General features: G+C 47.9%; 2 protein-coding genes across 4 annotated transcripts; one reads left to right on the forward strand and one right to left on the reverse strand.

The window, feature by feature from the left end:
• Positions 1–1,784: 1,784 nt before the first annotated feature.
• RPS23 (ribosomal protein S23) lies at positions 1,785–3,529 on the reverse strand. Its single transcript, XM_005529449.2, has 4 exons — positions 3,447–3,529; positions 3,047–3,206; positions 2,120–2,240; positions 1,785–1,977 (listed from the first exon to the last, which is right to left on the reverse strand). The coding sequence occupies exons 1-4, from the start codon at positions 3,448–3,450 to the stop codon at positions 1,831–1,833; spliced, it is 432 nt and encodes a 143-aa protein (XP_005529506.1). The 5' UTR covers positions 3,451–3,529; the 3' UTR covers positions 1,785–1,830.
• Positions 3,530–8,871: 5,342 nt separating this feature from the next.
• LOC102100685 (V-type proton ATPase subunit S1-like protein) lies at positions 8,872–21,394 on the forward strand. Of its 3 annotated transcripts, none has more exons than XM_088054438.1 (9): positions 9,427–9,526; positions 12,838–13,007; positions 13,393–13,599; positions 13,999–14,039; positions 14,846–14,907; positions 17,161–17,402; positions 18,409–18,459; positions 19,291–19,534; positions 21,092–21,394. In XM_088054438.1, the coding sequence occupies exons 3-9, from the start codon at positions 13,403–13,405 to the stop codon at positions 21,392–21,394; spliced, it is 1,140 nt and encodes a 379-aa protein (XP_087910564.1). In that variant the 5' UTR covers positions 9,427–9,526; positions 12,838–13,007; positions 13,393–13,402. The 3 variants fall into 3 exon arrangements, with proteins under 3 accessions (XP_014113714.2, XP_087910564.1, XP_087910563.1); XM_088054437.1 differs by having other exon boundaries at positions 9,450–9,526; positions 12,835–13,007; XM_014258239.2 differs by lacking the exons at positions 9,427–9,526; positions 12,838–13,007; positions 13,393–13,599 and adding an exon at positions 8,872–9,004.
• Positions 21,395–22,500: the final 1,106 nt, after the last annotated feature.

Below are 22,500 nucleotides of genomic sequence, written 5' to 3' on the forward strand. Positions count from 1 at the left end.
GTAAGTGAAAATATTAATTAGCTTTGGTGATAAGATGGAAAACATGACCAGTCCTGGATTCTCCTGTTTTGGAAGATTTTGGGTTACATAACACATTTATTAGGCTTAAAACCCCTCTGGCAGCACTTTGGTGATGTTTGGCTCGAGTTCTTCTGGCAGTGTCCAGGAATGACAAGCTATTCGTGGGCACTGGCACAATCACAGAATCACAGGTGAGTGGGAGGGGACCCCAGAGCCCACCCATTCCCACCCCAGCCCCGGCAGGGCCAGCTCCCAGTGTCCCAGGAGCTCCCAGCCCCAATGTCCAGCCTGGCCTTGGGCACTGCCAGGGATCCAGGGGCAGCCCCAGCTGCTCTGGGCACCCTGTGCCAGGGCCTGCCCACCCTGCCAGGGAACAATTCCTGCCCAAGATCCCATCCAGCCCTGCCCTCTGCCACTGGCAGCCATTCCCTGGCTCCTGGCCCTGCAGCCCTTGGCAATTGTCTCTCTCCACCTTTCCTGCGGCTCCTTCGGGCCCTGCGAGGCCCCAGGGAGCCGAGGCCAAAGCTTCTCCTGTCCGGGCTGAGCAATGGCAGCTGTGGCAGCCTTTCCTGGCAGCAGAGCTGCTCCGTCCCTCTGCTCATCCTGGAGCCTCCTCTGGGCCGGCCCCAGCAGCTCCAGGTGCTCCCTGTGCCGGGCCCGGGCTGGGGCAGCTCTGCAGGTGGGGTCTCAGCTGAGGGGCAGAGGGGCACAATCCCCCCTGCCCTGCTGCCCATGCTGGGGCTCAGCCCAGCACAGCCCTTTGGGCTCCCGGCTCTGCCCCACGGCACCCCCGGGGCTGCTCCTTCTGCCCAGACTGGATCCAGTCCGGGGCTGCTCTCCTGCCTCTCCCGAGCTCCCGTTTGCCCGAATTTCCCATTTCCTTTGTCAGAACACACGCGAGTTCTTGGCTGGAACATTTCCGTTTCAGCTGTCCCCCTCCCCGCTCCTGTCGCGACATCTGGTGGCGACACCGCCTCACGACAGCGCCCGCTCAACCTTCCTGTGGAACTTGGAGATCCGGAACTGCCAGGGGAGACAGCAGTACCCTGCCCTTCTGCCTCCCCCAGGAGTTTGCACAAAACTCGGGAGAGATTCTCAATGTATTCTTAGATGCCTTCTCCATTTTCATATAAATTACTGAATTGTCTATATTTATAAATATGTAAGTTCCTACATAAGTGAATTTTCCCTCACCATGCAGACCAACTGCAGTTGCAACAAGGGAATTGTTCACTCTGACTCCAGATACATGTTTTGAGGTTTTACTGCGTTAAGAAACTCCTGAACGATACATTGGAGAAATTCAGAGACAGCCAAGTCAGTGCAGGGTGTTAGTGTACTACAAACAGGGGTCTTCCAACTGGGCAAACTACCCCAAAACAGCCGTATTTAATTTGTACTCAACGCTAATTACACTCAGCTCTCTGGGTTGGGTGCAGTCACCCCTTCAGGGCCCAAACACGGCGAGTTGTGTGGCTGTGCTCACAGCTGGGACAAGAAGCGCTGCCACAAACGCCATCCCCAGCACTCCAGTCACCATTTCTGATGTGAGGCAGGCTCTTTGTCACAATTATACATTACGATTCATGCAGTTCCTTGCCCCCTGAGGGGTATTCCAATTCCTGATTAGTAGTCCCAAAGGAACATTAGGATTTGGGCTTTTTCTCTGGCCAGATCTAGGGAGAAATTTTAGTTCCTATGGCAAGATCGTTGTGCCCACCCCACCTCCTCCTGCAGCATCCCCTGAGTAAGAAGCACAGAACTCCTTTAAAAGTATTTTATTGTTGTTCTTGTCAGAGTGGTGACGATTTACGACCTGGGTCTCTCCTTCTTGCCCTTGTAGAGGGCCAGCAGGGACACGTTGGCCACCTTGACCACCTTGAAGCGCACGCCCGGGATGTCCCCCACGGCGTGGCCCTTGCGCCCAAAGCCGGCCACCAGCACCTCGTCGTTCTCCTGTGGCAGGGACAGCGTGTGAGCACCAAACACCTCCCCACACACTGTGCCTGACCAAAACCCAGAAACCCAACCCCATCCTGTCACTCACACCGTGATCCCGTCATTCACACCTTCCCCTCACAACATTCTGGGCAATTACCTCGATGAAGTTCAGGCAGCCATCGTTGGGGACAAAAGCTGTGATTTTTTTGCCGTTCTTAATGAGCTGCACCCTGACACATTTCCTGATGGCAGAGTTGGGCTGCTTGGCTTCTACCCCCCTGCAACGGAAACCAACCGGCAAAGAAATCAGCGTGGCAGACCAGGAGGGGCATTAATTAACACAAAATTAACTTTTTAACCTTGTATTCAGTGTAAATTGTATCTGCATTTCAACAACTCTGAGCTGTTTAGAAGTACTGACTTAATACTCAAGTAGTCTTACATAATATATATTAATCTAAATATATGTATGAATTCTTAAAATACCACTTTCTAAGCCAAATAGAAACTTAAATGACCTCCAGACTAATTCAGTAAAATTCTAAAAGCCTAAAACAACCGAAATCACAGAAAAGTGTCCCAAAACCAGAGCCGTGGCAGGCTAATTTGTAAATTATTAAGGAGGGGGGAAAAAAAGGCAAAGTAGGAAGGATGTATAACAGACAAACACAATTTTCCTTCCTTTTGTGCTCAAAATCCTGATTATCCCTTATGCAAAAATAAAAAAAAATCTTGCCTTTTCCCTTATATTTAACTTCCCTTTTTTATTTTTCAAAGAAATTTATTTTTCCCAATTCTTGTCAAAAATCCCCGTTTTCCCTCATTTTTTTAAATACCCCACACATTTCTCATTTTGCTGTAATTCGTGCCAACCCCTCCTCCCATTTCTTTTAAACTATTTTTTGCCCAAGATCTTTATTTTTCCCACCATTTTTGGAAGAAATTCCTTGGGTTTTTTTCTCCCAATTCGTAGGAGAACGGAAAAAAACCACCCCAAATCCCTATCTTCCCCCCCAGCATCCGTGGCTGAGCTGCATCCCAGGTGGGCTCGGGGACGCCCATTCCAACCGGGAGGAGCACCCACACTTTCTCCAGGACGATGCCCTTGGCGTGGGAAGCGCCCCCGAAGGGGTTGGCCTTCAGCGCCGTGCCCAAGTGCGCCTTCTTGTACTGCTTGTCGTGCCACTTCTGGTCCCGGCGGTGGCTGCGCAGCTTCCGAGCGGTGCGGAGGCCTCGGCACTTCCCTGCAGGACGAGACGGGGCCGGCGTGAGGAGGGGAAGGAGCCATGAGGGGAAGGCGGCCTGAGGCCATGGCGGGCATGCGGCGGGTAATGGCGGCCGCGGCCTCACGGCCTACAGCGCTGCCCGCACCGCACCGAGCCGGCTGCGGGCGGGCCCCCAGCGGCTTCGGAAGGCGGAGAGCACCGCCGGGGATCCCGCAGCCCCAGCCCCGGCCCCACTCCCGGCCCCGGCGCGGCGCTCACCCATCTTCTCCGCGCTGCTGCCGAGCGAGAAAAGAGGGAGGAGAGTCCGCGCCCGCCGCCTATAGCCGTGCCCGACAGGACCCGCGCGGGCTGCCCGCGCTGCGCCTGTCCCAAATACCGACCGGCACCGCGAGGGACAGCCCGGCGAGAGGACAGGCTGTATTCGAGCCCCGGCAGGGCGCTGCAGGCAGGACCCCCGCCCGCTGCTGCCCGCGGGTTCGAGTCCCCGTGCCGCGGGTTCGAGTCCCCGTGCCGCGGGTTCGTTCTGGCCGCTCAGAAAACTGGGGAAGAAAGTTTTGAACCAGAGCTAGACACAGAAAACGGACATTGCTTTATTGCCTCGGCGCGTGCTTGGGGGTGTCTCTCTGTCAGCCCCACCGAGGTGCTCACTTCTGTGCATTATAGACAGTTTGTTGCTCAAGTGTGTTTTTATGTTCCAAAAACTTGACACCCGTTTCCAGAACGCCTTCTGCACACGCTAATCGATGTCACAGCTCCTTCTTACTGCACATGCACACAAGTGCCCTTTCACCCTCAACTGGCCAATGGGACCAGCTGATGTCCAGTGTAATAAATGGAATTGATTCGTGCTAACTGAATTGTAACTGTTATTAAAGTTATTATTAGAAGCAACCAAAAGAAGCAGTGTTACAAAGCAGATGTACCCATTTACAGATGTTACATGTTAAAATTGAGGTACAGGATGCAGTTTGGATGATCAGTGATATCCCAAGATGAAAACAGCCTTGAGATGGACAAAATTAGAACAACTTTAGGCATTGGGCATAAAAATCAGTAAATATCAGACTAATTAGTAGAGTAACATAACACAAGGCTTAGTACGCACACACAAACCTGTAAGGTTATCCAAAGGACAGCGAGGAAGAGGAGAAGCCTTCACCAAAAGACCCCCAAAAGAAGACTGAAGACCCCCTAACAACAAGTGAGGCATGTGCCGTGAAGAAAAGTGACGTAAAGTCAGAAAAATCTGAAATAGGAGGAAACTTACAGGAAACATTAATGAATATGTATAAGCATACAGTATATGAGTTTAGCTTGAAGTGCTTTGTCTTGAACGTGAGGCAGGGTGGGAAGCCCCCTCCGTACCCCGGTTGGTTTTGCTTATGCTTTAATCATACTTAATTACTGGCTGATTATATATATAAACTGTAATTTTTTGCTAAATTATATTCTTTTACTAAACTGTATTCTTTTATACCAAATTACTATTCGATTTACTAAATTGTACTCATTTTTAATTAAACTGCCATTAACCCAAGTGACCTAGTTGTCAAAATTCTAATTTCATTTGTAACATTTCCAGCCTCAATGGCTCTGTGAAATGAGTTTTGAGTTTCAATGAGGTTTGAGTTGGGAGGGACCTTGAGTCACGTCCAGCCCCACTCCTGCCATGGCAGGGACACTGCCAGGGATCCAGGGACATTGTGACTTTAATTCCTGCACTGCCCCTGAGCAGATCTGCACAGAGCAAAGTCCTGCCACAGAAACGAGCTTCTATTTCTCCTTTTTGAAAGCTGCCAAACTGCATCCATCCAAATCATGAACATTCCCTTCCCTTTTAGGAAAGGCTCTGAAGAGGCAGTAATTAGATAAAAACACATCTTTTTTAACACAGCCTGTGCTCAGGGCTTAAGTGGAAAATATATCTTTTGTGTGTTTGCGTAGGGCTGGTTTTACAGTCAATCTTTATAAAATAACTAATTTTAAAAATTTGAAATATTATAAAAATCCAACCTCCCCCTGCAAAAGAAGCAATCCCAAACAAAACCATAAACTCCATCAACACTTTGAGGAGAAAACATTGCTGTTATAAAAGACAGCTTTTGAAGATGCAGTTCTGATGATGGAATGCAGTTGTCTGCCTTCCAGAAGTCTAATTTCTTTTCAGGTACCAAAACCATTTTGTCTTTGTGAAAATGCTGCAGCTTTGCATTACAAAGTTAGGAATATTAGGAATACGCTAAAGCTGACTAGGACGGCATTTGGTGAACACAACATAAATATACCATAACAAACCAGCATTTACTGGACCTATTAGTGAATATTTATTAAATAAACGTATTTATTTATGAATAAATAATTTTTATTTAAATGAATGAGTGAGATTGTGCAGGCACAGGTGGCCTCAAGGCACGTCCCTGGAAGGTATCCCATGGCAGGGGGTTGGAGCAAGATGACCATCAGTGTCCAACCCAAACCATTCTGTGATTCTGGGACCTGCAGAGAGTCTGAGGGTCTCTTCTTTTTTGCAGAACTCTCCTCCTGGGCACAGCCCTCAGGGCACTGTGGGCAGCTGTTCTCTTTGGAGAGTGCTGCCAGATAAGCGCTTCTAAAATTAAATGTCTCAGTTGGCCAAGCAGACAAATCCACCCAAAATCCCACCACTTATCCTGAAACTCCCGGTATAATCTGATCTCTGGTGCTGGTGTCCCGTGGCGCTGCACAACCAGGGACAGCTGGGCTGTGACACACACTGGGATTTTTGTGGGGTTTTTTCTGGGGGTAGTTTCCCCCCTGACCCTTCCCTGATGGTGGAGGAAGGCCTGGAGTCTGCACGAGGATTTCTCAGGGATGGGATCCTTTGGGGATGTGGGACCCAAAAAGGTAATCCCAGAATCCCAGATTATTTTGGGTTGGATGGAACCCTGAATCCCATCCTGCTCCACACCCTGCAAGGTGCAGGCTCTTGCAGGCTGCAAACAAAAGGGCAAGAGGGAACGGCCTCAGGCTGGGCCAGGGGAGGCTCAGGGGGGACAGCAGCAGGAATTTCCCCATGGAAAGGGAGCTCAGGCCCTGGAACTGCCCAGGGAGGGTTGCAGTGCCCATCCCTGGAGGTGTCCAGGGAATTCCTGGATGTGGCACTCAGGGCTCTGGGCTGGGGACACGGTGGGCATCAGGCACAGCTGGGACTGGCTGGGCTGGGAGGGATTTTCCAGCCTCAGTGGTTCTGGGATTCTGTTGACTTCCCACTGACTTTTCCCTACAGGTGGCTCATTTGTTCATTTTTGTGGCCACAAAAAGTTCAAGGATGAAGATTTTTCTGGTTGATTTCAACATAAACCAGACAAAAATACAACAGAAATTCAGAAAAGGAATCACAACAGCTCCCCTAACCATGCCTTTGTCAGGACTGCTGCATGCAAGGCTCTACTCAGAATTTCTTACAAAGCCCAGTAATTCAGAGATGCTGATGTTGTCATCATTCTGCACCAGAACGAGGATCTAATTTCTTTTCAGGTACCAAGTGTGTTTGTTTATGTGTGAACCTCATAAAAAAGCAGCATTTTTAAGAAATGCTGAATTGTTGTTATTATCAGCAAGAGTCACGGGGCAAAGAAAGGCTTTTATTCTTGCTCTTTGCTTCACCAATATTTCAGCTGATTGCTGATTAGGGATTTCCTATCAGTACCCCTAGCATTAATATATAGCAAGGAAGTCAGGATATTTTCACTGATTTATTCTGGTTTAACCTATGCTGGCAGTTTGGTGTTTTCTGGGTTGTCTGCAACCTCCCCATTTTTTCTGGGCAATTTGGCAGTACTTTTTCTGAGGTGAAACGGTGGCCCAAGAAAGCAGGTGTTGATAAATTGATGAAGGGAAACACGGGGGGTGGAAGTGCAGCTAAAGGTGCATTCATTTGTCACAGAGTATCATCTGGGGTTCAGCCTGTGCTGACTTCATCTGAGGCCGTGTATTGTTTATGCTACTTTCTTGCACTTTGCTGCCCTCAAAGGACACATTTTTCCTTCTTTTGGCCCCTACTGGTTTGTTTTTCAGAGTTTTAATTTTTAGCTTTTACTCCCAAGTGGGTGAGGGACGCTTGGGAAATGGATGCATGTGGATCAAATCTCCAGGCACCACCAGAAGTCCTCTCTGTGCCTTTCCCTCTGTTTATTTAGGAGCCAGGGGTGCTGAGGCATTGAACAGTGACATTAGTGACCTCACAGTGCTCAGAAAAGTGTGTGACACTTCTGTCCCTTCCCAGGGCTGCTTAAATTTTTTAACTGAGCCATGTGTCCATTCTGGTGTAATTGCTCTGACTTTAGCATCATGCATTGCTGGTGCTTCTCGGAAAATTTAGGGTTTATCTTCAAGTGTTTTTTGCTTAATCCTATGTTCCCTCATCTCATTTTTCAATCTGGGATTCTCACGTAAGTATCTTTACTCCTCTTCAAATTGGATAGAAGCCGCTCGACTGAGGACAAGCTGTTGGGGGATTTCTCAGATGGGCAGATACCCTCTGCATCCCAGAAGGAGAAATTACTTAAGATGGCAAATCCTTTTTAATGGTTACAATGCTAAAGCCCTAATCCTTCTCTAATATCTGGAATGCAACCGGCAGGAGCTCCTAATCAGCAAAGTGAAGCTCCACTGATGGTGCCATCAGCAGGGAGCAGGACAGGACTGGGTGTCTGATGCCTGCAGATTGGTGTATGGCTGTGTCCTGCCTCATATTTAAGGGTTTTGGAACTAGATGATCTCTAAGGTCCCTTCCAGTCCAAACCATTTTATGACTCTGTGATTCTTAGGGGTACCAGTGTGTCTGACCCACACATCCCTTGGGGATGACCCAGAGCCAACCCCTGTAGCCACAGCGATGTGTGGGGGCTCTGGTGTCCCCACCTGGCAGCCCAGAAACACAGACACTGCCATTCTCTGGGCATTTCACCACTGTGGCCTGGCCTAGAGCTTCCCACTGCCAGGGGATGGGATCTTGGGCAGGAATTGTTCCCTGGCAGGGTGGGCAGGCCCTGGCACAGGGTGCCCAGAGCAGCTGGGGCTGCCCCTGGATCCCTGGCAGTGCCCAAGGCCAGGCTGGACATTGGGGCTGGGAGCTCCTGGGACACTGGGAGCTGGCCCTGCCGTGCCTGGGGTGGGAATGGATGAGTTTTAAGATTCCTTCCAACCCAAACGACTCAGTAATTTCAGAATTCAAAGCACCAAAACAATCAATCCAGAAAGCTGGACATGCACAAACTGAATTAGTGCTGAAGAAAGGAAACTGCTCCCAAATATTTGGTTCCAAAGCTTGCAGTGTCTTGCTTTCACATCAGCTAAGTACTCTTTAACATACATATATCTACCTGATCTATATAATATACAGATGGTGTAGGATATTATAAGACCTCAGAATACGTGCAATTCTTTCTGTGAACAGAGGGAGAAATTCCAGAACTGCTTGTAACCATCACCCACACCTCCCTTTAAGACTAGGGTTAAGAGCAGACGGCATGTGAACCGCAGTGCGATTTTAGGGCCTGTCTGACCCGATCCCTTCTTCCCCCTTAGCAAGCAGCTCTCAGCCGGGTACAATCTCCCCAGACCCGCTGGGGTGGGGCCGGTTCGGGGCCGGTTCGGGCTGTCCCGGGCTCCACCCGCTGTCCCGCCCCCGGAGCGGCGCTGCTGTGCCCGGCGTGCGGCGGCTGCGGGGCTCCGATGGAGCGGAGCGGGGCTGCCCTGCGGCTCCTGCAGCTCCTGCATCTGCTGCTGCAGCTCCTGCAGCTCACCTGCACCGAGAGCAGCACCGCCGGGAACGGGTCGGTACCGAGGGAACAGGGACAGGTACCGGGGGAACGGGACGGGTACCGGGGGGGACAGGACAGGTCGGTACCGGGAGAACAGGTCTGTACTGGGAGAACAGGAACGGGTCGGTACCGCTGCCCTTCGTGCCGCCTTCAGGGTGCGAGGAGGTGTCCGAGGTTCCCTCTCCCGGTTGGAAAACACCCCGCGCTAATGCAGAAATTAATTGATTTGTTAATACTGAAGCAGGCGGTGCGTTGGAGATGTAACTTTGAAACAATTTTGCGCGCGTTGATTAAACTTGGGTGTTTTCTGTGAATCTGCCCCACCTTTCCTTCACGGTTTAATGACTCCGCCTCTGACTTTCCCTGGTCCCCGGGAGAAGGGAATTATAAATAGTGAAACGGCAAGGGTGTGAAAAAACTACTGCAAGAAACACAGGCAAGAAAATATCCTGCCTGTGTAGAATATTTGAAGTGTGAATTCAAGAAAATATCCTGCCTGTGTAGAATATTTGAAGTGTGAATTCAATATTGCAAGTGAGTATTAAACTTAAAACTTTCCTGGAGACTTGGGTTTATTGTTAGTAGTGCTCTTATATTATATTGTTATATGCTATTGTATTATATTAGTTTCACTCTCTAATGAAGCACAGTGAGCCCGGATCATAGCAGGGGGAAGAGGGGACTTTACTGTAGAGCCAAGCATTGGGAAAGTGAAAACAGCCTGAGCTGGATGAGTTGAATGATGCCCAAAGTCACCAAAAACACACAGAGCAAACATGCTGATGAAGGTCGCAGCTGTCAGTAAAATCTGTGTGTTTGAGGCAAGAGGCACATGTGGTGATTTGCTTAAGCTTGTATTAAGAGATCTGGTAACTAGTTGCTGATAAATACTACAATATGTTTTCATTAAATAGCTTACTTGCTGCTCTCCTCTGCCAGTTCTCAGATTTCTTACTGCTCTTCTTCTAATTTCAGTTTTTTTTTTTTATCAATCAGACCAAAAATCTGACAGACAGCAAGCAGTGCTTTATTGCACTAACTATTAACAGATGAAATCATGATCTTGATGGCAGTGAATCAAATGGGAATTTTTCCTCATTGGGAGTGGGATTGTGCCTTCATGATGTTAATTTGCTAGAAGTTTTATGAGCTCAGTCTCTCTTTTTGTATTAAAAATGGAAGCTTGAGTATTATCTTGTACTGATCCAGACCTTGTTGGACATCCATTAAATTGCAAATCAGCCTTAGTAATCGGTGCTTTGCAAAATGTTTATGGAAATCTGTCTTCTTGTGTCAAATCACACATTAAAAATACAGAAGAGTTGTGGGGTTTGTAGGTATTTCCTATTGATAGAACTTACACAGAGGCATTTAGAAGTCAGTGATGTTTTTTGTCAGGATGTTTCTTAGCAGGAACCAGCTCTTTCCTTGAATCTGGTCTCTCCAAACTTACACATTTTTGGGGTTCATAACTTCACTGAAATTCCTTATGCTGAGTGTCCCTAGGACTGCAAGCAGAGCACTACCCCCAGGTGCTCCTCACCTTCCCAAATTTTATTTTTAGTGCATTTGAGAGGTCACATGTTACTTTCCAGTTGTGCTGTAACTAGTTCAGCAGCCAGTGGGGAGTTCTGCAGCTGGAGATGATCAGTCTTGGTGAGATGACTCTGAACTAATGGAAATAAGCAATACTGTTTCTGTAGATGTAGAGTGTGTTTTTCCGTCTGGTGCAGTTTATCAGAGCTGTGATACGAAGAGCAGAAGTGTGGACATGGCATGAAAACTGCCTGTGGCCTCCACACTCGACCCCTGCTGAGTGCCAGGATTATTCATGTGGTTATTTGCGTGCAGAAAATGCTATTTACATGGAAGTCCTCAGGAGCTGGAGTGTTTATCAACTTCTGCAGACAAACAAGCCAGACTCAGTTATCTTATGTAGATGGATAATGTCATCTGATAAGAGGAAATTTACACTTCTTTATACTTATAATCTTATTTAATTGGGTTTTACATAGTGATTAGCCCTTCCAGTGCTTTGTATTAGGGCTAATCCAATTTCATGTGGGTTCCTAACATGCTTGGTGTGGTAAATTCAATGTACAACATACGTGCCTGGGTGCATCTGGGAGAGCTGTTTACCAACTGGGAAGGGAAAATATGGCTGATCAAAACGTACACCACTTGTGATCAAATTAATTTGAAATTTCAGGGTAAGAGAGGCTGATAAAAGGGTCTCTAACTCAATGTGCTAGAAATTATTTCCTGTGGAGAATGCTCTAATGCTGGCCATTTTCTCTTCTCTTACACATGTAATTACCATTTTTATAATCCAGAGGGAATACATATTTTTTAGTGTGTAGCTATTTTCCCTTCTCTCACTTTCAGTACTTTTGCTTCCACGGGATGTGCTCCAGCTGAGGACAACAGGGCACTGGAGCCTGGGGATTTCCCAGCTCACTTTTTGGGTGGAAAAGCTGCTATTTTGGCAGCAGGGTGGCTGTGGACAGCCCATGGATCACACCTCAGGGCTCAGAGTGTCAGGGGCAGGTGACAGAGCTGATGACATCAAGGTCCACTCGTGCCTGCCCCAAAACCGGGACAGGATCGTCCCCATGCGCTGTGCCACAGCGACGTGGGGTGATGGATTTCCCTTCTGGTGGCACTGCATGCCTTCTGCAGGAGGAGAGCAGGCAGCCAGCACTGCTAATTAGCTAGCGCAGTAATTAGCAGGAGGGCCTGGCTGCAGGCACCCCCCTCACGTGGGTCACTCTCTGCTCTGCATTCCTCATGAAAACATGAATGTTTCATCAGCTGCACACATTTGTCTGTGTTTGAGTGTCTTCATGCTGAAAGCAGAGATGTGACATCTCCTCCAGAGTGGATGTGCCTGCATGGGGCGTGGAGGAGGCAGGATTCATTTTTCTTAATGGAGAGTCACAGAATTGACCTTTCCTCTTCCATAAACAGCGTAAAAACCTGTCCAGGAATGGAATGAATTGCACAATTTTACACCATTCTTCTTCCAGCCCCAATGTTTTAGTCCAACGTGGTGATTTCCAAGCTGGAGTAAATGGCTATGAGTACTTAATTATTCATATATGAAGATAGTGTTTAGTTATGCACATGGAAAGGAGTTAAAGTATAACTAGATATGTGTATATATAGCTGCAGCTAAGTACAACTAAAGTCAGAATAACTAAATAATGTATGTTCGTGTCTTCTTGGTGTGCCCTGGTTTTGTAGCTATCATTGTGGAAAAACTTGCCCCCCCCAGTCACCTTTTTCAGCCTGAGGGCACAACCTGTCATGAAGAAAGACTGGAAGAGTTAAAAAAAACTGCATCAAATTACAAGATCCATGTTCCTAACAGTCCGAGAGAGGGTTTTGTTTGAGCAAGAAAACAAGTTTTGGTCCATTGTGGCCTCATCTTTTGTTACCTGCCTGTCAAAATCTGAATGTTTCCACCCATCTCTGAAGTCTGCTGTTGTCATGGGCAGACTCAAGCCTCCTGGAGACCCCAGGCCAGGCTTTTGGCTTTTTGCACCCAAAAAAGCAGTGGGAGAAAGAGGACCCACTCTGAAAGTGCTTCTTGAAGCGGCTTGGGTCTCAGAGCTGAAACCAAGGACAAAGTTGGCCTCTCCGTATGTAAATAAAACTGCCAGATAAAATTTGAACGGGGTTGAACTTTTCTGAATGTAAGATCTTTTATAAAGTTCTTTCAGCCTGGCAGCAGGCAGGGTGGGCTTTAGGCTGCCCCACCGTTGCTTGGGACTTGTATTTATCTGCTCTTGAGGATGCTGTGATGGAAATTAGGTTGGGATCACTCCTTCTGTGTGTGCCAGCAGGTCACAGAGATCCCCCGGCACAGAGCCCACCAGGGAGGGCTCACCCTGCTGCCCAAGCACTCCCCAGGAGCACTAAGCCCTGACTTTGCAATTCCATCAACTTACGGTGAAATCTGCACGTAAACACTGAAAACTGCTCTGATTGCTAATGTTTATATGCTGACCTCTGTGTGAGTATTTCCGCAGTTTTTTCTGCTTTGGTGGTTTGGAAAGATGGAAGTGTATTTCCGTGTGCAGTGGAAGGTGAGACAGGTCTGCAGGGGCACAAACAGGGCAGGGTGTGCAGGGTCTGAGGGCTGGTGCTCAGCTGGGAGAGTGGGAATTCTGGTGGAAGTCTTGTGAAGGGGACAGAGGCCATCACAGGGGCAAATCAATCCACTGAAGGGGGATGCAGGTCCCAAGGGAGCTGCTGTAATATGGAAGGTGTTCATGGGACTCACGGAGAGGGGTCTGCTCCTGGGCGAGGCCTGGTTTCTTGGACTTTGATCTTTTGGTGTTTGTGAATCCACTGGGCTTGGGTCTTGAGCTCAGGAAAGCTGGTTGTGCTGACACCAGGTGAAGACTCATGCCTAAGAAGGAAATCAAATGCTGGAAGCTGCGTGAGCCTGGTAGTTGTCTCTTGAGATGTGCTTCACCCGAGCCCAGCCTTGCTGTGACTTCCATGGGATTTGTTATTGCCTGGAAACATCCCAGAGCTGTCTTCACGTGGTGTAAATCTGTGCCTAAGGTGTGCCAAGCCCCTGCTTCTGCTCTAAATCCAAGGTGATCCACCCTGGGGAATGAGGGTGGCACTGAGCTCTCCTTGGTTCCCCTGCTTGTGCACTGGGACTGGCTCTGTCCCCAAGCCAAAGCTGACATCCCATGGGATGGGACAAGAGGGGTAACAAAGCCTTTTGTCAGCGTGGTAAGGACACTGGAGTGCCTGTCTGGGCTGGTCCAGCTGAGTGATCTCTGAAAATGAGACATTTCTTAGCCAGGCTACAGCAGCTTTGGGGTAATTTGCCCTTTTCCTGTGGCTTTCACCAGCCGAGGAGCTGAGCTACCTTTGGAATGTTCTGTGGAGTGAGGCAGCAACAGGAGCTTTCCCCACTAAACTGCAAAAAAAGATGCAAACTTTGAATTCAGATGCAGCATAATAAATATTTTTCTCCTCTCTCCTAGTTCACATGAATTTTCAGACCAAGAATCTCTCCAGAGACATGGTAAGGCTTTCAGTGGGCTGGATCCCTGGGTGCTGGCTCTGCTAGTGTGGCTGTAGACGATTTCATCCCCAGATGCTGCTTCTCTTGGCATTGGAGGGTCTTCTGTCACATGTTTTGTTAGAGCTTGACCCTCTTAAAAAATACCCTTTAAAGGATTTGCCTGGTAAAATAACAATTTATGGTCCAACTCCGAGGTGCAGTGAGGCTGTGGAAGGAAAAAGCTTTCACCTTTTTTTAACCAAATAAAAACAGAGTTAAATGTTAGAAGGATGGAGCTGTGACAGTGCCCATGAAATGATCTCTGCTTGTGAAACATCACCCTCCTGGCATGGAGGACTGGCATGTCAGGGCATTTGTCACAGCTTCCTGCCTCTGGCAGTGCAGGGAGAAGGTTCCCAGCATAGTTATCACACCTTTGCCAGGCAGTTTCTCACATACCCTTGGATGAATTTGCTGCATGAAGATAAAAGCAGTTTTTGTTGTGTTTAGGATGAATAAATACAGACATAGACTGAATATTTTTGGGGCAGTGGAGTTCCTCACAGTGAGGGTGACAAGGTGTCCAGTGAAAACAAGAGGAATCTTGGTGAGGTAAAGAAAAGAAAGGTAAATTAGAAAATACATGTAGTGAAGGCAGTATTTGCTGCCAGTCAAGTATTTTCCAAGGCAAGAGAAGTAATTCTGACATACACATTTTGTGCAGAGATAATTATTGTTTGCATAAGAATGTGCGAACCGTTATAAATGTGTTTATAAATGGATGTTTATGATATGCTAATGATGAAATAACACTCCTTCTTCTGCAGGTCAGCGTTACAGTGGTCATGTGAAGCCAAACTTTAACATCAGTCAGGTGGCAATTGCACAGGTAATGTCTGGAGGATCTGTGAACTCTTTTCACAGCACATTTAGGTCTCTCAGCTGACACTGCTTAATTACATTTGTTTTACTTTGTTTATGAGAAATGGCCAAAAAAAACATAGAAAACATTGTTTTAGATTTAGTCCCGCCTCACCACTTGTACAAATACTCTCTGCTTTTCTTAGGAGTGAGGTGCTGGTGCTGGCTGGGTTGGGGCACAGGATATTTCTGGAAGGACAAAACCCTTATATCCATATTCTGTACAGTGGGATTTGGCTGCTGTGACCAGTCTTGTTCTCATATCAGTTGGTACTGAAGGAAGAGCTGAAGCAAAACCTCAGATATTCAGTGGGAGGTTTTTTCCTGAGACCAGGCTGTAGGTCTTGTCCAAAACTGAGCATAAAAGGCTTCCTTAGCAAAAGTGATGCATTCCAATGTTAGTAACATGTTGAATAAATCATATGGACTTCTGAGGAGACAGCCTTGTCATTTATTTAAATACACTCATAGCCACTCAGCACATTTCCTGACCATGATCTTGCCTTGCTTTCAGCTTGTTGCTGCCAGTGCTTGCTAATTTTAATCCTAAAACATCCTTGTGCCATATGTAAGGTCCAGTACCAAAAAGGATCTTTCAGGGTCTGAGCTGAGAGTTATTATTTGCTAATCTAAACAGCACACACACACACACAAATCTCTCTTTAAGCCAAGACAAAACCTTGGGGCTTAATTGTGTCCCTTCTGGAGCCTGGTGAGATGCTGTTTATGACTGGGACTCAGAAAAGCTTTCTTGTTTTAATGTGAGCTTCCAATCATAATGACATGTTAAAAACAGATATTGGGTGTGTTACCCTGTCTAGATAGGACAGAGATGGTGACTGGAAATCTGAGTGAAATCTGAGAATGGCAGTTGAATTCTTCAGTTCTTTCTCAGCCCTAAGTCAAATTGTCTTGCCTGACAGTCAAATTGTCCTTTTGCTATGAAATCTGGCTTATAAGGGATAGCAGTTTCCTGGTGTCTGATGACATGGAAGCTGCAGTCCCTGGGTTTTAGTCCTGCAGCTGATGTTGTAAAAGCAGGGATCCCTACTTCATCCATCCCAATCTGCAGCAGGTGCTTCCCTGATTTAAAGCCACCAAGCCCTGCAACACCGCTTGGGCTTTCCCCTGTTAGCTTTATTTTCTTTTTCAAGAGCCAGCACCAGGGGGTCAGAGGGTGGCCTAATCCCACAATCTCTTTGCCACTCAGGGTGATTCTAAAGGGTGAAAAACATATCAGCATGAGCCACTTCCTGCTGTTTCTGTTCCCTCCTAAGAAAGAGCATTAGCTGGAATAGGGCCTCACAATTTAGGGTTCCAGCTTTAAGGTTCCACTTGACACCCTCCTCAAGCCTATAGAATGGCCACCATTGAGTACAAAACTTAACAAGTTCCCTTCTAGTTTCCGTGCCACCATAACCTGCCATCTCCTTCCAGTGTGTCAAAATACATCCCAAGGGACTGTTTTTATGAATTTCTTTACTCTCACTTGCCCCCACGATAAAAGATTTTCTTCTCCCAGTGCTTTTTTTGATCTTGGTGTCCCGGCCACCATATATTCAGATAGAACTCTTTATTTCAAGAGTTGTGCAGCACATTAGCCACCCCCCTGGGTATGGACTGGGAGTGGAATACTCCATACCATCCTCAGTCAAGTGGCCAGCTGGAAAAGATCAACCATTTGATCAAACAAAAGATTGTTAGATGGGGACAAGAAGCAAAGTTACCTCTGCCCCAGGCACTGGCACTGGTATAAATTTGGACAAAAACAAGGGCAAAATGGAAATTAAGCCCTTTTGAAACACTGTATGGGAGGCCATATGCAGTCCAAGCGGGAACAGCACCCATTCAGGTAGGGAAGGAAACGCTACACGGATATATGGTGGGCTGCGTGCTGTAAATGTAAATGTAAACTCACATTTGTCCCACCTGGACGGCTGCCCCGTGTGTTCCAGCATGTTGGGCTGTGTCCTTGGCACAACCTGAGTCCTTCCCAGGGGGCTGAAGTAATTCTTAGAGGTGCTCTAGAGAGTCTTCAGCCGAAGGGAACACCCTCTGTGCTGGGGCTGATGTCCTGTGAGGTGCCATCCTCGTGCTGGGGGGGGGATACAGCCAGGTATCCCTCTGCTCCCTCAGCCCAGGGCTGGCTCGTGTATTCTGGTGAGATGGTTAACTCCTGAAACCACATCTTCTGACAGAATTCCTCTGTGTGGTCCCTCAGGCTGTCAGCTACAACTTGAGCAGGGCAGGACAGTGGGGAGCAGCGCCCTGGAGGCCGTTCCCCCACAGCCACTATGGCCCCCTGAACGTCACCATCAATGGCACCCCCTGCATCCTGTTCTGGGCCAAGAGGATCATCATCAGGCTGGAGAACCACACCCAGCTGGATTTGACAGAGAGGACCTTCGGTGTCCATGCCACCGTGGACGTTGGCGACTCAAACTGCAGCGAGGACAGCGCCACGTGAGGGGAATTCTGCTCTGCTGGTGGAACTGGGCCCAGACAACCACTCTGGGGAGGGCATATGGGAGTAATGCCTCAGGATTTTAGTTTTTTTATGTTTCAGCTGCTGCAGTGCACTGGTGCACAGCTCTGAGCTGCATGCAGAGTGTCAGCCACTGTCCTCACACTTTGGTCACACACAACAATCCCTCTGGGCCCGGAGCTCAAGGACACCCCACAGCCTCAGGCCCCAAAAGCACAAACAAAAGTGACTTGGGGGGAGCAAACTGGGGCTAAATGACTTCATTAGCTGAAGCTGTAATTGCAGGGTTAACCCTGATATGTGAATGGACCCAAGTTAGAATTGTCTGAAACACCCATGACCATTGTCCAGCTTGGTGTAGGCCCTGGGAGGCTCCTGCCAGCCCAAGGTGCAGCTACTGAAGGCCTTCAATAAATAAACACTTTATTCTCTCAGTCTTGTCTGGCCTCTGGTGTAGGTGCTGCTCCAAGGCATGAGGAGAGCAGCCCCTGCAGAGCCCCAGGCTGTCCTGATGGTGTGCTGGTGATTTAGTTTAATCCCAGCCTTTTGTGGATGCACACAGTCAGCTGCTGCAGTGCTGGATCCCTCCTTGGGGCAGCCGGCTTTGCTCTCACTGCCCATGGGGCTGAAGCTGTGGGTCTGTTCCACCTCCAGCTGTTTGACACAGCTGCTTGTGGGGTTGGAGAGGGATCCTGTGCTGAATGTAGGGCCTAGGTACTGTGCATGGTAATTATCCCTTCATGGGGTGTGTGCCAGTGATGCAGTTTGGGCTGGGGGCATTTCACTTTACTCAACTTCAGCTCAATGAGTATAATATTTCACTGGTGGAAGACTTAATCCTTTCAGTTTTTTTCCCCACTGACATTAAGGGTAGACTGGGAAAAAAAATTCCATGTATAACTGAGCTTAATCTTTTGTGCTGCTTTTTTCCCTGAAGGTTTCTGAATATTTTCCTAGTCTGATGTTACTTCCTTTTTGACCTAGGCTTTCCCTGAAGTTTGGTGATATTGGCAACCTAAAGGGACTTGTTATCAGGTAAGTTTATACCATAAAATCCTTACCAGATAAGAACATGGTAACATACATTGTTATGCAGTTGCTCTGGGGAATTAAAGAGACTTTTTTTAAGCAACAGTAATGTGAGAGAAACTCTTATAACTGAAACATCTGCATTCAGCATGTCTGTCTGCCACCTGCCTTGTTTTGTTAAGACATTTTTTTCTTCGACATTGACTTTTCTACTCGTGGAAAAGTTTGGGTCATCTCTTTTGGGTAAAATCTTCCCGTGTCTGAGATTTTAGCTAAACATTGCTAATTCACTACAGACATCAGACTGTGACCTACTTTGTGTTTGCTTTTTGGTGGTAGAGGAGAACAGCATTTCTTGACTTCCCACACAATGGGTGGAGGTACAATTCCAGTGTCACACTCATATATTTCCCAGTAATTAGGCAAAATCCCCTCATAGTCCTCTTGCTTTGTGGGAGAAACCAAACTCCTTCAACTGCCACAGGGAACAGCCTCAAATCCCAGAATCCCAGGGTATTTAGGGTTGGAAGGTTTCTCTGGAGCTCACGCTGTGCCCAGCAGGGTCCCCTGCAGCAGTGCCCCAGGCCGTGCCCAGCTGGGGCTGCCATGGCTCCACACAGGGACACTCCAGGCCCTCCCTGGGCAGCTCTGGGATGGCCTCTGCCCTTCTCTGTGCAAACCCTCCCTTTCCAGACCCCATGGAAAGGGGCAGGGCTCGTTCTGATACCAGCTGGTTGTGAACATTGATCTTACAAGGTTGTCCAAGGCACGAATTCAACAGCGGCGATCCCCTGACTCATTTTCTTGCTCATCTCTCTTCTGACATGACTTTCCCAGGCTCCTGTTAACCACCAGCTCCTACCAGCTGTCTGTGCAGAGCTGGTTCAGCTTGCACAGGCTGCAGCTGCTGTACAACCACTCGGTGCAGGCCACCTTCAACGCCACGGGGATCCGCGCGCCGGCCGCCTACTCCTTCCACTGTGAGCATGTCAGCAGCCTGCACAGATACGATGCTCTGCTCGTCCCCAGCTCTGCAGACGACCTCTCACACCTCTGGGAGGTCACCTTCATCGACTTCCAGGTGATGGCATGGGTTTCAGCCAGATGGATCCCCTGGGTAGATTGAGGGCAGGTTTTGCCCTTCTGTGACGGTCCTTTTTACGTTTGTGCCTTACATGGGGTGTCTTTTTGGGCAACCAAAATCAGAGGCCAGGCCAAGTGAAGGGAATAAAAAGCAGCTGTATTTGCTGAAGGGCCTTCAGGTACATTTAGGGCAGACAAAGCCCCCCAGGGCTGCACCCAAAATGGAGCAGGCCTGACGGGTTTCCCACTTCTCTAAGTCTGCTCCATTTGCACACCGGGGGTTGATCTCCCAATTGCAGCTGCAGGAATTGATGAAGCCATTCAGCCCCAGTTTGCTGCCCCAGCTCCCTTTTGTTTGCATTTCTGGGGCCTGAGGCACTGAGGTGTCCTTGATTGCCAGGCCTGGAGAGGAATTGCTGGGTCTGACCCAAATGGGGAAGCAGCAGCTGACCCTGCACATGGGGTTTGGGGTTCTACCCCAAAGACCTGCAGGGTTACAAATGCATGGGAAATGTAAAAGCTGAAATCCCCAGGCATCACATGCAGCACCAAACAGAAGCTAAGACTTTTCTTGTCCGAGGAAATGAGGTTTTCGGTAGTCTTCCTGCTTGTGTTCCCTCTAGTGGTGAGTGAATTTAGTTTCCTGTCGTTACATCGTTCTGAGCTCAGCTCTCACACTCGGGCACTGATAACAGCACCACACCAGGCATGAGATTCATCTCACTTCACTTTTGATGCCTAAGAATTTTAACCTTGTGCTCTGAGTATAGTCACCCTAGCCTGCCTCTAAAGCCCCTGGATAATTCCCCTGACCCATCTTAAGTCCTTATTCTAGGATGAGATTAATAATCTTCTGAAAGTGCCAATTCTTCTGCGTTTGGCAGTGAGGGAGCCTAAGACAGGCAGGACTAAGCTGTCTTGCATTTGGATACCTGATTCAGAGGGCAAGAGGAGCTGAAAGAGGGAATGAAAAAGCTGATCCCCTTTTGTCACTGTGTGAAAAACATCCATGGACTGATTTAGGGGAGCAGTCAGTCAATTCCCAGCGTGCCAGAGCACCAAAATCCGTACTAGACCTGAGGCCACGAATAAAACTTGTTGGTGTTTTCCACAGCTGGGTGCAGCTTCCTGTAGTATAGCTGGTTTGCATACCACCCATGTGGAACTGGTGAGAAAAGCCTTGTCCTAGGGCAGGCACTTGAGAGTATTTCCTGTTTTGTCACGTTGGAGTTTGTGCAGTCTGAAGCAGGAGATCTGGAGATGCTCCAGGTGATGCTGGAGATGCACAGTTAACATGAAAGGTGCCACACTTGCAATTAAATACTGCTGGGACACCAAGAGGGAGCATGGAAGGTTTTGTTTGAAGCACAGCAGCAAATCCCTGGGGCAGCAGAGTGCAGTTTCAGAAGTCTGAGCTGGATAAACTCTGAGCATTAGCTCCAGCTACCGGTGGGAGGCACAAATTTGCAATGTGCAGGTGTTAATTCAGAAATTCTTAACTGCCGTCAGGAGCAATTAACTTTATTTAACGTGATCCCTCTTGTTCTCTATGTAGATTCAGGGTTTTAACGTTCAAGAAGGACATTTTGCCTACGCCAGAGACTGTGCGTCCTTCCTCTCCCCAGCCATCCTGATGGGGTTGGTGATGTCCCTGGTTCTGCTGCTGGTCCTGGCCTATGCTCTGCACATGCTCATCCACCTGAAATCTCTCGACAGGCACTATGAAAGCAAAGCTTCTCCTGCCTATTTTGCACAGATGAAAGACAGTGACATGGGGGATGAGAAAGAGCCACTGAGAAACAGTGGAAATGAGTCCTATGAACTCAGGAGCCAACAGTTTGGTAAAATCTATATTTAGCAGCCTCTATCTGTCTCAGTGAAACAAGAGCTGCTTTCTTCTGCTGGCAGTATGTGGTCTGTGCAGATTTTTTTACCAGCTGGTGAAAGGAAAAGCAGGTAACAGATTGCTTAGCCAGCTATTCACTGGTAATCATCTCAAAGATGCCTTGGGAAAAAAGGTGAGAAAAAAAATTTCCATTGTGAGTTAGAGGTATTCATGTTGTGGGACTTTATTCCTGTAGCAAAAAGCCAAAATGCATAGCTCTTCATCTAGTTTACCAAGTCTTGAAGAGAGGATCTGTAATGGACACTTTGAAATTAAATAAAGGTTTAAAAAACAAAACAAAACTAAACTAAACTCCTTGCTTATTCTTTCAGAAGGCAAGATTTTCCCTCATTTTATTCACTTCCTCTGTGTCCTGATAGAGCAGCATCAGTTTCTTTCTCAGCATGTGTTTCCCTTTAATTTCCCACGTCACATGCCCTTCTTTTTGTCCCCATAAACTTCTTTTCCTGCTCTGGAGTCTTCAGGGCCACGTGAGGTGTGTTTTTATCCAGGGCACAGATGAAACAGTGGCTGCAGGACAGCAGCACCCTGGTGCTTGCCTGTGTCTAAGCTGGAGGTTTATCCTGAGGATCTGATGGGAAAACACCAGACATCTGCTCACAAAGGCTTACCCTCAGCTCCCCGCCTCAGCTCCGTGCCAGGAGATGGATTATGGGCATTATGTCCTGTAATTCCAGGTTAATTTCTTTTCTACCAAATCCCATCAGTCTCCCTCTGGACTTGCACCTGAATGGAAATTGCCAGGTGGAAAATATACATACACAGAGAGGTGGAAGCTGCCAGCAGTGAAAAGGATATTGTGATACGATTTTCAGCGCTGCTTCTGAGAGTTTAGGACACTGCCATCCCACTCAGCCCATGTAGTAGCTAAGTTTAGGAATTAGCCATAATTTGATCCCGATTTCTTGCAAGTAGGAGCACAGCCGTGTTCTTAGCACTGTAGTGCTTTTGTGTTACAAATAATGGAAACCCCAGCATGATAGAAAAATCAATCAAAACTGGATTTGCAAGCAAATGCCTTTTTAATTTCAGATTACAGAATTAATTAGGGTTTTTTT

The sequence above is a fragment of the Pseudopodoces humilis genome, chromosome 4 (assembly GCF_049639895.1).
Source record: "Pseudopodoces humilis isolate 2021_Gansu_Grassland_sample_001 chromosome 4, ASM4963989v1, whole genome shotgun sequence".
Lineage (NCBI taxonomy): Eukaryota > Metazoa > Chordata > Aves > Passeriformes > Paridae > Pseudopodoces > Pseudopodoces humilis.

What these genes read in the sequence shown, in the direction of transcription:
- RPS23 (XM_005529449.2), bottom strand. An exon ending in GGCATCGTCCTGGAGAAAGT is followed by an intron (nt 2,241 to 3,046) that starts GTGGGTGCTCCT and finishes TTTCCGTTGCAG; the next exon opens with GGGGGTAGAAGCCAAGCAGC. An exon ending in GCTGCCTGAACTTCATCGAG is followed by an intron (nt 1,978 to 2,119) that starts GTAATTGCCCAG and finishes TCCCTGCCACAG; the next exon opens with GAGAACGACGAGGTGCTGGT.
- LOC102100685 (XM_088054438.1), top strand. Translation starts at nt 13,403, where the DNA reads ATGCCTAAGAAGGAAATCAAATGCTGGAAGCTGCGTGAGCCTGGTAGT. An exon ending in GTCAGGTGGCAATTGCACAG is followed by an intron (nt 14,908 to 17,160) that starts GTAATGTCTGGA and finishes GTGGTCCCTCAG; the next exon opens with GCTGTCAGCTACAACTTGAG. An exon ending in CTAAAGGGACTTGTTATCAG is followed by an intron (nt 18,460 to 19,290) that starts GTAAGTTTATAC and finishes TGACTTTCCCAG; the next exon opens with GCTCCTGTTAACCACCAGCT.